The sequence below is a fragment of the Mytilus galloprovincialis genome, chromosome 8 (genome assembly GCF_965363235.1).
Source record: "Mytilus galloprovincialis chromosome 8, xbMytGall1.hap1.1, whole genome shotgun sequence".
NCBI lineage: Eukaryota > Metazoa > Mollusca > Bivalvia > Mytilida > Mytilidae > Mytilus > Mytilus galloprovincialis.
The window spans coordinates 90,384,873-90,399,246 of NC_134845.1; the positions used below are offsets into that span (position 1 = coordinate 90,384,873).

General features: G+C 31.8%; 1 protein-coding gene across 2 annotated transcripts; it reads right to left on the reverse strand.

The window, feature by feature from the left end:
• Nucleotides 1–208: 208 nt before the first annotated feature.
• On the reverse strand, nt 209–13,900 carry LOC143042820 (E3 ubiquitin-protein ligase TRIM45-like). Of its 2 annotated transcripts, XM_076215290.1 has the most exons (7): nt 13,025–13,320; nt 12,526–12,573; nt 11,375–11,392; nt 10,987–11,001; nt 4,173–4,196; nt 2,752–2,769; nt 209–919 (listed from the first exon to the last, which is right to left on the reverse strand). In XM_076215290.1, the coding sequence occupies exons 1-7, from the start codon at nt 13,071–13,073 to the stop codon at nt 912–914; spliced, it is 180 nt and encodes a 59-aa protein (XP_076071405.1). In that variant the 5' UTR covers nt 13,074–13,320; the 3' UTR covers nt 209–911. The 2 variants fall into 2 exon arrangements, with proteins under 2 accessions (XP_076071405.1, XP_076071404.1); XM_076215289.1 differs by lacking the exon at nt 2,752–2,769 and having other exon boundaries at nt 13,025–13,900.
• Nucleotides 13,901–14,374: the final 474 nt, after the last annotated feature.

Below are 14,374 nucleotides of genomic sequence, written 5' to 3' on the forward strand. Positions count from 1 at the left end.
ACCTATGTTCTTTAGTGTCCTGACTTGGGACAGACGTATTACTTACAGTTGATTTTGTAGTATGGGTTTACTCACTGTTGCAGGCTGTACGATGACCATTAGTTCTTAGTGTACGTGGCATTTGATCTCTTGTCAAAAGCTGTCTCACTAGCAATCATAACGCATCTTCTCTTTTTATGTATAAAGAATGGATAAGAACAAAAACAAGAACAAGAACAAATTTTAATACCAATTAAAGGCCCACAAAGGGATATGAAAAAACATGTATAAAGAGGAAACAATTAATTGTTTAAACACACAAAGTGATTACGTAATCACAGTATAACTCATTTGTAATAAAACCCTTGGCTGAAAGTATATGCCATAGTTAAAAGAAAAAATAAATATATCTTACTCATATTGACTTTATCTGACAGAGTTAAACATATTTGTGAATGCCAAATCCTCATTCTAAACTGTAACAGTAATGTGACATCACAACATAAGAACAAACTTTAATGATTAGTTACAAATAGATTTAATCAAAAGATCGATACTGTCACAAACAAATAATAAGATAAAAACAATAGACAACACGCTTGCAAAATAAATAATCACAGTTACCGAAAGATTAGAACATTGTTATTGTATAGCATGTCAAATTAACATTTCAAATGTTTTAAATTTATCTGAAGGAAAAGAAAATATAACCGATTGAAACAGAAGAAGCAATAAAATTTGCTGCATGGTTATAAAGATTTTATAAACTTTGTACAATTATACACTACAATACAGATTCAAATACCGTTAAATTGATCAGCATTTTCTTATAAAGTATAACATGTATAGGTATATAATTCAATGAATTCTTATGTATATTTGCTTTGTTAATTAAGTTTTCTGTTTCTTCTCTTCTTTGAGAAAAAACCACCTCAGATATCTAAAAGAGATGATATTTAACAAGTTTAATAGGACATACATTTATTTTTATATTTGATATTTTGTTAAAAATTATTATAATCCGTTTTCTTTGTGATATATGCATAAACAAATGTAATTTAGAAAAAGCTAGAACAAATATTGCCATTTACCAGCAGATAAGTTGTATTTATAGACAACGACAGTTCCTGATTGGTGTTGTCCTGGTGTACTACATATAACATGTTAAAATTAATTGCTTATTTCTTATTTTTCTTCCTTTTTTGTTATTTATTAAACAACTTAAATAGCTTAAATGGTAACATTTTAATTCTTGTCCAATGATGGAACACCATGCATATGGTCGAACAAGTTAAGCGTTTAGATATGAACTTAGTATTTACAGTGGTCTATTAACTGTTTGATGTAAATAAGATTGTAAATAAAATAAAATGAGAGAATGGAAATGGAGAATGTGTCAAAGAGACAACAACCCGACCATTCATTTCATTATTCCGTAGGATATTTACTATTGAGACCATCTGGTATGTGTTTGCTGTTCTTATGAGTTATATGTACAATTGTTTTAACATGGTAACATTGACTGACTGGTTGTTCATACCAACTGATTGAACTAAAATCTACATAGTAAACTTATGTCCAATTTCTTTCATTTATAGTAAGTTTGTTTGGTTTCACTTTACATAGAGTATTCATATAACATATGTTTGAATGCTATTACGCGACGTAAGTGTGTATCGTATTGCCAACGCATTATGAGATAATGTGCGATCTGTCATATTTGTGCTTGAATGACGAGATGTTTCGTGTATCACACTGCACAGAGTGTTATACATCTCAATGTTATAAATATTATATGATAAAAAGTGAGACAAAAATCTGCGACAATTTGATTGGCTTATTTAGCATCATGTAACGATAAAACGACATCTCCGTTGGTTATGCGTTTGATAATTGATGACTTTTAAAGATAAAGACGATGCACAGGGCATGAACATACTTTACATGTATTTAATTTCTTCAATATTTTACAAAACACTCACATTTTTTACCTGAAATTTTCTTATTTTCTTAAGAGTACGAAAAGTTTTTAAATGAACGATGTAAAATTTGACAGCTGAACAAGACATGTGCATTTGACGTTGTACTTGTATATAAAACGACTACATCAATTATTCGCTTATTTTCTTAACGAGAGTGTGACTGTAAGAAAAAATTGAACCTGATGTTCAATGGTTGTCGTTTCTTGATGTGGATTATACGTGTTTTTCGGTTTTGCGTTAAATCTGTTGTAACGTGCTGGCCAATTAAAGGCCTTATTGCTCCTACTGATATATTCATGTTGCAATCTGAACTTGTTGGTAATACGCAGGTAAAATCAATTTATCAATTTAGTCATAATTGTATTTTGACATCGCGATGGACATGAAAGGTTTATATAGCATGCAAAACTATGAATGTATTGAAACATATGCACAGATTGTTTTAGTATTATAGAATTAGACGAAATATAATGGATGGATTAAAGTATACGAAAACGAAAATAGTTTTTGATGTCAGCCAAACCTCCGAGTTGAAAACCGTACTTTGGCCTATAATGATTTTTCTTTCACTAATTGTGACTTTGATCTAGGGTTGTCTCATTGGCACTAATACCATATCTTCTTATATCTATTTTTAGTACATACACATTATCATAAGCCATTCCGTACAAAATATAATGAAGCGATTATGAAACAAACAAAGAAAAGGAAAAGGATAGGAAAGGCAAAAACAAAAAACAAAGCCAAATCGTACGAAAGGAAAGGGGATGTAAACATAAAGCACACTTACCGACAGTTTTTGCACATGCTTAAATATAGCATTGTTAAAAAGTAAAAAAATGTATTCGTACAATAATATATTACTGAATTTACGTATCAAAGCGTTACACGGTTAAACATTTCATTCATATCTATCATTTAGACTTTGGTCATGAAGACATACATTCTCATATTTTTCCACTGAAAGAATCATTTTAAATAGCATATTTTGGAAAGTTCATGTCACAAACCGTTCTTATGATGCAACATATAATGCCTTACCTTTTATTGAACCTTGTTTTTGAATTCTCTAATAAAAGTTACTAAAGTTAATTCTTTTTAGGATTTTCAGTCAATTATTTACTTGTTACTCTGTGTTGAACCATGTCATCTTCATTCGTGATAAGATTTTTGAGATTTTCCAAAATTTAATAAAAACTAAAATATTTGATTCATTCCAAGATACCGTCTTAAACTGAGTCTTTAATGACATGAGCAGAACCACAAATGTACAAGTTTATAATCTGTTTTATTGTCCTTCCGTATACCTTTATCATCCTGCTAAGTCTCTCCGTATTTCTCGTGTCACGGCTTTATAACGAGAACAGGCATTATCAGTGACGTCATAATGTCTAAATAGAAGTTAACAGCGACGTCGCAATGTGTGAGGAGACGTTACCAAGCTTGCGTTTGTCAAGTGTAAAACTGTCTAAGGTAGTTAGGGAGGGGGGATAGACTCTATCATTAATAGAACGAAAAACAAATAATCGGATTTTTTACGATCAATGTGTAGAAAACCCGATAATCTATACCTAAAGTATCTGATTATTTGTTCTCCAATTTATTTATATTGTAGTCCTGTGTTGTCATTTTGATGTTATATTTCACATGGCCATAAAAGTGCGAGGTTTGGCATGCCACAAAACCAGGTTCAACCCACCACTTTTTCCTTTAAAAATGCCCTGTACCAAGTCAGGAATATGGCCATTGTTATATTATAGTTCGTTTCTGTGTGTATTACATTATAACGTTGTGTCGTTTGTTTTCTCTTATTTTTGAGTGTAAATTCACATTGCGATAAGACGTGTCACGGTACTTGTCTATCCCAAATTCATGTATTTGGTTTTAATGTTATATATATATGTTATATTTGTTATTCTCGTGGGATTTTGTCTATGTGTGTTACATTTTAGTGTTATGTCGTTGTTCTCCTCTTATATTTAATGCGTTTCCCTCGGTTTTAGTTTGTTACCCCGATTTTGTTTTTTGTCCATGGATTTATGAGTTTTGAACAGCGGTATACTACTGTTGCCTTTATTTAGTGGTCAAGGTCAATTGACATAAATTGCAAATTATCGCTGAATTTGATTGTGTTTTTTGATGGTTTAATATTTTGCCATGCTATATTGTATGGAAAATACATCGTTTATGCGTAAATATATACAAACTTACTAAAATCGTCCATGTACTGGCCAACTATAAAATACAACATAAATATGATCATAAAAGTCTTGAAACAAACTTACATGTTTTCAGGGAATATTTTTTGGAGGTAAACATTAATAAGAATGCCATTATTATATTTTAGTGTAACTGAATGTGGGAACGGCTTGTCGTCTTGATTTTTAAGAAATGATGCTCTTTTTTTATTTAATTATTTGACTAATTTGAAGGTTTTATTTTGAATGTGCTATTCTTACTTACGTATGTTATACTCTTATCCGGGAATTACTTTTAAAGCGATAATATACTCTTACGAAATATATACCTACAAGAATTAACAAACGGTTCTATTAATTAAGATCGTTAAATTAATTAATGAATTGTATTTTTTTTATGCATTTACTATTATTTGGTTACAAATTAATTAAATTAATACTGAAAAAGCTTCCGAGATTTAAAATAATGTCTCCCATGTATCTGTTACCCTTGGTAGAAAACTTTGAAATAGGAACCAGCTCTGTTTCGCGCTGTTTCCGAAGATCGTTATTAAGATGAAGTTTTCAACAATTTTGATGGTGTTTAACTTTTTATTATTTCTTCTGGTAACAATTTCAACTCTCACAGAAATGAAAATGAAAAGTTATGTATTAAGTTTTTGTGACTATATTTTAATTGATAAAAAATCCTTGTACAAACAATTTTATCAATCATCATAGTACAAGTAATAAGCCGAAATCGTATTTACTCGTGTCAAAATATTTTAATCCAAATGATTAGAGAAAAACAAAATACATTTGTGTAACTTATAACGCTCCAACCATAACCCAATTTACCCTATTTGATTATTTTGACATGTTCTCAAATACCGAGAGTTCAAGAAACACTGTTAGGGTTTGTCGAGTAAAGAAAAGTCGTAAGATATCTTAAGTTTAGATAGGCAAGTGTTCTAAACCTAATTACTCATATAATCTATGATTTTGAGCATCACTCTCTTACATTTGTATGACAATGTGACGAACATTTTATTTTGCGAGGGTGTAAAGGGAGGGGGATTAAAAAATTTGTAACTTAAAACTATTTCTTGTGAATGTTGTGGATAAGAGAATATGTTTGCATACTTTTTTATTCAATCGGAATGTACAGACTCAAATACTGTACAGCAACACAAACATTATCACAAATCAATTAAAATATTACTGATTCGACAGAAAGAACAAATCAAAATTTTTTTGGTTTTTCTTCTGAGATTTTATAATATTATTTAGAGTCTACACCGTAAATAAATATAATGCACACAAAAGAGCGAATCGATTGGCCTCAGAAAAAAATGGAAAAACGACTATGGGTATGCATAATAAATGTTTTACAATTTTACTGAGATCTATCTGCTATTTAGAAATAGTATGTACAGTCCTATAAATGATAAAAGATCGACTTAGTCTATTTAATAGATAAACCTAGAAAGGATCTCACAAAAATATACTTGGAATTCGAATTCACGACTCTGAAAAATCAAAATTACGGATTAAACTCGTTATCAGTATTTGTAATTATTTATCACACATTATGATTATTTATAAAAGTAAGGAGATGTGATATGTGTGTCAATAAATAAAACATTTAATTTTTTGGATAAGAGTAAACGCGTTTCCGTTTAAGATTATACATTGCAGTGGTCTCCCTTTCCTTGAATTTAAATTTTTAATGTATTCTCCCTTTGCAAAATCGAATGATTTCAATATTTGTGCATTATTAAAAAAATATCGTAATACTATATACCGATAAATGCTTATTAGTTTACTGTAAATCTAATTAAAAAAAACTTTTTTGCTTATCAGAGAATATCTTTGTTCCTTGGTTAAGGGTAATGGGATAAAGTCAAATTTTCGGGTTAAGGGTAATTCCCGGATAAGTGTATGACATACGCATGTTCAGTTTTGAAAACAGTAACATTTATGATTGTTGTTTTACACATATCCATCTGTTGAGTGCATTTAATGTTTGTGGGTTTTCATTTAATGTCTGCACATAAAATGCAGAATGCTACACAGAAAGTGCATTATGAGAATTATTGCATTTAAATGCTTCAGACATATATGATTTTCTTTTAAAGTTTAATTATAAATATTATATAAATAGTATGTACAACATCAACATTCCTTTTTTTTTTACTCAATAGTATGAATGTCTCTTTCTCACCTCTCTCCTCTCTCTTTCCCAATATCTTTATATCACTTATTTTAATAGAGAGTTATAGATAAACTTCTATGTACGTTTATAGAAAATTACTAATGTTAAACCAGGTTCAACCCAACATTTTTTTTCTTAAAATGTCTTGTACCAAGTCAGGAAAATGGCTATTGTTATATTATAGTTCGTTTCTGTGTGTGTTTCATTTTAATGAATGTTGTGTTTTTGTTGTGTCGTGGTTCTCTTATATTTGATGTGTTTCCATCGGTTTGGTTTTGACCCGGATTTGTTTTTTTCTCAATCGATTGATGAATTTCGAACAGCGGTATATAGTACGGCGGCTTTGTGAAAAATTGTGCACATACTGCTACAAGCATGAAATTTGACATAGACCTTCCTCAACTATTTCTCTTTCATTTCAGATAGGGAGGCATTTGAAAAAAATGACTCACTTCAGGTAAAATTCAAAATGGCGGACATCATACTTAAATTAGTCCAATATCGAAGGCTAGTATGTGAAAATGTGTTATTATCATGCTACTATCATAATATTTGGTACAAACCTTTGTTTTGTACTACTTTTGGATATATGATATAGATAAGATGTCTTCAAAAACCCTACTTCCGGTAAAATCCAACATGGCGGATAAAGTACTAGAATAAGCTTATTTTTAGGGAGGGTAATTGAAATGTGTTTTAAAGTATTGCTACTATCATTATATTGTGCAGGAACCTTTCTTTGGTGCTTCTCATGGATACAATGTATAAGACATATGTCTTTAAAACCCTTACTTCCGATGATATCCAATATGGTGGACATAAAAATATTGACAATTTTTCATTTTGATATTCAACTTTTTTCAAAATATGAATAAAATGGTTTTTTTAGCTGGTCATTAAAGTTTTGGCTTCAAGTCATCTTCAAAACCACTAATTCTATTCTGCTTTATATGTTTAAATACAAAATAAACATTCCGGTAAAAAAACCCAAACAATATGGCGTAAATTTCAAAGATGAGTCCATATCTTCGATGTAGAGTTTTGGATAGATTGATTAAAACAAAATGAAATCACTAAAATTCTTAAACATCTTTAGAATGACTTATTTATGGCCGCAAATACATGTTTATTCACAATCGGAAGTTTTATTTTCCAAATTTACAGAGTTCGTGGTATTGTTTCTTATATCTATAATGTACAAGCTCCTGATAAGATGAAGAGGCCTCACAAAGAGTTGTCCAAAAGGGTTCCCATGGATCATATTTTCCCCTTCGCCATTCATAAGAGATGGACTAGTTAGCATAGGAACCAATACCAAACTTGTTACTCATTCGCACCCGCCATGGTATATTGCACGTTTTACTTGCTGAAAAAGACTAGACCGAGTCGTGGGAATAGCCTCAATAAGTATTTCCTCTTCCAAAATCACATTTTTCTTGTTTCGTTAACCCCATCTGATAAGTTTGTTCGATCTTACAACAAAACCACGTATCGTTCTATCGATGAAATTGTCAAATCCATGTCTGGTGATGTTGGCTGATCAATCATCATTTTAAATGAAAGAGTCACATCTTTAAACACCATCCATATCACCAACGCAGTTCCTTTTCCAGCAAACGTGTAATCTCTCAATGCCTAGTGTATTTGAAAGGTCATGGATAGATATATACCCGAAGCTTTTCCCACTTCCAAATGCAAGCCAAAGTTTGTCTGCCCCTATCATCCTATGTGAAACAGCAATGAGAGCAACATAAGTATCAACTGTTCGAGTCATGACTCAGTTAAGTCTGTGTTTCACTGCATCAGAAACATGCATCTTGATTCAAGTGTCAGCCTCTTCATGTGAACATGATGCTAAGCTTGAAACACCACCATGTGGTGGATAACACAGAACATCCTGAGCAATTGTTGCCACAACTACCTTTTCCTCAAAATCTATTGAGCAAGCTGTTGCGAATGAAAACTTAAAAGTTCTTTCTTATTGTCGTAATCTTGTTTTGACTCTGGATTCGTCTGTGTATTCCCTTTCCCCTTAATGTAGCTCTTGCTTCTTATAACAAATGCTCATGATATTCTATCTTACTTACCTCGATATGTATTTCAAGTTTATCACAAAAATTCACATTATGAGACGACAATAGAATCATGGTGCATGTGTCTGATGCAATGAAATACGAACTTGCACGAGTCATTATTCGAATAGTCGTTACTGTTTCGCTATTCCGTGACAGGGGTAGACGAACTATGGATTGTGTTTGGGAGGGCAAAAATCTTTGGATAAATATATATCAATGACCTTTCAAATGCACCTGGCAATGAGTGTTTACACACACTTATTGTGATCCATGTCTTTACCAGTTGATATATGGTTTTCTGATTGCTTGAAAAGGAAAAAAAGACTTCGTGGGAGACAATGATGGCAGGTGAAGATGTGACTTTGGCATAATGAATGATGATTGATCAGCCTAAATCACCAAGGTTTAACTGTATTCTCACACAAACTTATCAAATGGCGTAAACACGGTTAAAGAATCAAGAAAATAACTATTTGCGCAAAAGGGAAGACTAATTGAGGTTATTCTCTCAACTTGGTCTTGTTTTTTCCAGCATGTAAAACGTGCAATATAATAAAGGCAGGTGTTTAGGGGTACGAGCTTGGAACTGACTCTTACGCTACCCAGTTCAGGCGCTAATGTATAACGAAGGGACAAAGAGGATAACTTTTAGATAACTCTAAGGCCTCATTATTTAGTCAGAAGCTTGTACATTATGGATGTACTGGGGAATGCGGTTCAATGCTAAAAAATGCTACATCCTAAGCATCAGAAACAAAAGCCATAAAATCTACAGTTTAAATGGACACATACTACAACAAGTGAAGCATAACCCGTACCTAGGCTTACAAATTTCGACCTCAAATGGATCAACCACATATTAAACGTGGCAAAGAAAGCAAATTCAACACTACATTTGTAGGCTTTCAAAGAAGAAACATGAAATACTGCCCACAAGATTGCAAAAAACAGCTTACATCTCGCTCGTTGATCAACGATGAAATATGGAGCCATAGTACGGTAACAAACATATAGCTAGAAATGATTCAACGTCAAGCGGCAAGATTTATCATCATAGATTACAAGTTAAGAGAGGATGGATGTGTCTCCAATATTCTTGCCCAACTGGAACTACAAGACCTCCAGACAATTGCAAGACGAACAAGCTAGAAGTTGATATTTATGTACAAAGTGGTTTAGGGGCTGTTTCCCGCTATTAAACCAGAAAAAAATTCTCAAAAAAGCACGTCCTAAGAGAAACATAACTGCAAAGAAGTTCTAAGAATACCACGCAACAAATATTGTGGAAAAGCAAGAAAAGAATCACTCTAAGTGTTTTGACATTCCACTAAGCAAAACACCACAATACTCAAACTCATTCTTTATAAAGACAGTGATCGCGTCGAATCAGCTAGACGACACTGTAGTGCGCGCATCAAGCGTAGAAAGCGTCAACTCTACTCTTACGCCTCGTCAATAAATCGGCGGCGCTCTCTCAAACCGTTATATTAAAGCCAGAATTGGTATCGATAACGTATTCATAGAGATACAGATACATAGGATGTCGCGGTCATTGTTAATGTGGAAAATTGGGTCTCCCATTCACTGCTTTGCTTGCATGTGGTGGTGACTGTGAATAAACATGTATTTTAAGCCAAATAGTAGTGATTTGAAAAATGTTTTAATACTTCAGTAATTTTATTTTGTTTTAACCAATCTATCTAAAACTTTAAATCCAAGATATTGATTGAGGACTCATTTTTGAAATTTACACCATATTGGTTTTTTTTTACCGGAAGTGTGATTTAAAAATTTACAACAGAATAAGATAAGTGGTTTTGAGGATAACTAGAAGCCAATATTTTAATGACAAGCAAAAAAAAAAAGAACAAACAAAAAACATTTTCTTTACATTTTGAAAAAAAGTTAAATATTAAAATAGAAAATTGATATTTCTATGTCCGCCATTTTGGATATTACCGGAAGTTAGGTTTTTAAAGAGATATGTCTTCTACATTGTATCCACAAGAAGCACAAAAGAAAGGTTCCTGTCCAATGTAATGCTAGTACCAATACATTAAAACGCATTTCAATTACCCTCCCTAAAAATAAGCTTATTCTAGTACTATATCCACCATGTTGGATTTTACAGGAAGTAAGGTTTTGAAGACATATTTTCTATATCATATATCCAAAAGTAGTATATAACTAAGGTTGGTACCAAATATTATGTTAGTAGCATGATAATAACACCTTTTCACATACTAGCCTTCGATATAGGACTGATTTAAGTATGATGTCCGCCATTTTGGATTTAACCGGAAGTGAGACATTTTTTTCAAATGCCTCCCTATCTGAAATAAAAGAGTTATAGTTGAGGAAGGTCTATGCCAAATTTCATGCTTGTAGCAGGATGTGCACTATTCGTCTGAAATATGCTTGTAGCCGCCGGACTAATACTACTGTTGCCTTTATTTTAAACAGGAATTGAAGTTTGCATAGTCAATTATATGGTTTTTATATATAAAATGTTAGGTTTTAGATACTGACTTATGAAAGCAATATGAATGTATACTCACCTCGTAGGGTTGTCTCTACAAAACAAAATGCAAAATAAAATGACAATTGAAAAATATCATTTTGTTTATTTGACACTTGATTTACTCTACTTTTTTCCCGAATAAACTTGTAATAATAATACTACGCTGTTTCACTGGTTTATCATTAGTCCATCTTTTAAAAAAATGTGTATTTTTTCTTCCTCAACACATCATCTTCCTTTATTTTTCAACAGATTGTCGTCAGTAAGACCAGATACTTATTCTTGTTCATTTTTTTGGTAATGCCACATATTTTCTTGCTGAAATAGAAAATCTAGAAAGCAATGACAACAAGAAAAACTATGAAGACTTAATAATATCATGGATGAAATACATTAACATGACGTATGAAATAGATTGTACTTACTCAGAAAGTCTTTCTTCCCTGAAAAACAACAGGAAGGTATATGTTGTAAAGGTATTCTTATACGAATTAGAAATTTAAAATTTAATCGAATTCATTTCAGCAGTGCTGCTGGTTGAAACTATTTAAATTAATTTTATCATCTGCTTCCTGGGGTAATTTTAAATTTGATTTGGATTAAATATAAGCTTCAAATCATATTCTCTCTTTCTTTTTCGTGTATTTATAACATTTGATTATAATTCACGATTATTAGTGAATTATCTGCATTTTCTGGTGTTGTGAGAAATTGTTTCTCCGTTCAGCCATAAAATTTCTTCTATCGGTCTAAACTTTTTATTCGTGGTTTTCCTAAAACTCATGATTAATTTGGTTTTGATATTTGTCATCATTTTATTTATATTACCCTTTCTTTTAGTAACTTTATGTTGTGCATTTGGCTTTTTTAATTTTAAGTAAAACAATACTTATTGGCAAACCCTTCCTAGTTGTTATCCGTTCTTTGATGTGTTTGAGCGTTTGATTTTGACATTTGACTACGAGCTTTCCGTTTAGAATGTTCAATAGAGATCGTTTTTTTTTCGTTTTTTTAACTTTTTTTATTATATTCGTAGAAAGAAAGGTTTCTTATATCATCTTCATATATCTAAACATCTTTGAAGAGGGTGGTAAAGGGTTATTTTCGTGCAACGTGATCGCCGCTTTTTATTTGACGTTCAACGTGTTTTTACTTTTTTATTTGACGTTCAGTCGTGCAAGACGGGTGCCTCGTTCAACGTGTTCTGCATATTTAATTTTACGTGCATCGTGATTTTTAAAGTCTTATTTTGCGTGCTCGGTATTTTTCAAATAAAATTCAAACAGCAAGGATCGTCAAGAAATACGTTTTTAAAAGCCGTAAACCAATTATATCATAAATGTGTACAATAAATCGGGAATATCAAGTAAAACAAAGAGTTAATATATACAAGAAGACAGTGACTCAGTCACAAAAGGTTCACATAAAAGTATTTATTTTTCGTGCAACGTTCATTGCAGAAATTATTTCACGTTCAACGTTAAATGATGTCTTATTTCACGTTTTTTTTTTTCGTGCAAGCACCCCCTTTACCACCCTCTTTGAACATTAAACCTAAATAAAGCGTTTTTCTTACCAACAATGGTCACATTGGTATCTGAAAAGTTTCTTGTCTGACTGTGATCTGAAATCAGAGATATGAAAATGTAAACTGAAGAAAATGTTTACGGAAAGAAAAAAAAACCCGATAAATTGAAAGGCTGTATAAATTTAGGTCAAAGTTTGGAAAGAAATGTCTTCTGTAGACCAACTGATGTTACAGTGAGACTGTGGTCAACACATATATATTTTTAGGAGATTTATTATTCATAATTAAATTAACTTTCTTGAGTAAATAACTGAAGGTATCCCTTTCATTTTTGTTCGTATTGATTTAAACTTTAAGCAGACATTTTATTGCAAACATGTTCATACAATAGTTAATGTGTAACGATAGAACAATAATTTCAAATGTATAATTTTAACAAAAACACTCAACGTACGAATTAGTTCTTCATTAGAAAATGAGTTAGCCATGGCGAAAAAGCAAAACTTTACAGTGACATAACAACACTTTTCTAGAGTTCATTACTTACCGGAATGATAGTTCTCCAAAAAGAATGGATATTTCTTGTTCTGACACATCCTTTTTGTAATATTTTACTGTCGACATGACTGGTAACTGTTTTTGAACTGCAATTCTTAACTCGGATTTAATATGTTTCAGTTGTGTCAGAAGTTCAGTTACATTGGCAAGTTTCTGGCTCTCGATAAAAGCAGTCTGACATTTCTGTAACTTTTCTAAATCATTTTGAAAATCAGTTCTTTTTGATTTTAAGGCCTTCAGGTTTGCTGTCCCTTTTTCTTCCAATGATGTAATGAGGGATTGTACTTTCTGGTCAACCCACTGCTTCATCTGGTTCCCGTCTTCTGTGATAGCGCTTATAGCTTCGTTTATGTCACTCTGGTACTTTACCGTGCCTTGTTCAATGTTGTCTAGATTTGTTTTGACAAAATCAATCCGTAAGTCCATGAACTTTTTCACTTCAACCTGTAACTTCTGTGTCGATTCGTTGATTTCAGACATATCATGCTTTTTGTGTTTTTTGACGACGCAAATTTTGCAAATTGGCATGTCACAATCAACGCAGTAAAATATAATATTTTCATCGTGTTCTTTGCAAAACAGTTTATTCTCCGGGCTGATATGTGACCCATTTATGAATGTATGATTTCTACTTATTTTTGACCTTAAATGTAAAGTTTTACAATTTTCACACATCCATTGATTGCATAGTTTGCATAAGTTACGCCCCTGTCCACTCATACAGATGTCACAGGACTTTGATGCAGATTGTGCCATTTTGGTTGTTTTCTTTTAGTTATCTTGTCACATGGCATGTCTAATAAATAAACGACATCGGACAAGACTAACAGGAAGTTACGGAAATTGCTACAATATCTAGACTTTTCTAAACCTTTCTGCCCCCATGATTACAAGGATAGTTATCGATGAAACTGTTAAGGTTTAAATTGAATCTGGTTTTGTATACCAAATGTTTAAGCTAGTTTGTAGCATGTTTGTTTCCTTATTAATGTGTACTGTTTATAGATATTTATATGTTCATATCTCATCTTTATTAATATTGTAGCATGTTTGTTTACATTTTAAAGTGTACTATTTATAGATATTTAAATATTTATATCTCACCTTTATTGATATTCAGATACACCAGGAAACACTATTTAAATGTTCTTGTACGACTTTACCCCCAGCAGAGCTATATAAAAACAGTATATTAACGGGTGTTAAACGGACACTTTTTAGATGATACACGGACACTTTTTAGTTGTTACACGGACACTTTTTATGAATAGAATGCATGATGAGAGAGTTCATGGGCACTTTGATTTCAATTAGATTTGAAATATTTGTTTTACTGACA

Excerpts from the sequence above, each read along its gene's own strand:
- LOC143042820 (XM_076215289.1), bottom strand. The coding sequence starts at position 13,791 with ATGGCACAATCTGCATCAAAGTCCTGTGACATCTGTATGAGTGGACAG. Across the intron at positions 12,574-13,024 it reads TTTGGAGAACTATCATTCCG|ATCACAGTCAGACAAGAAAC; the intron begins GTAAGTAATGAA and ends CTCTGATTTCAG.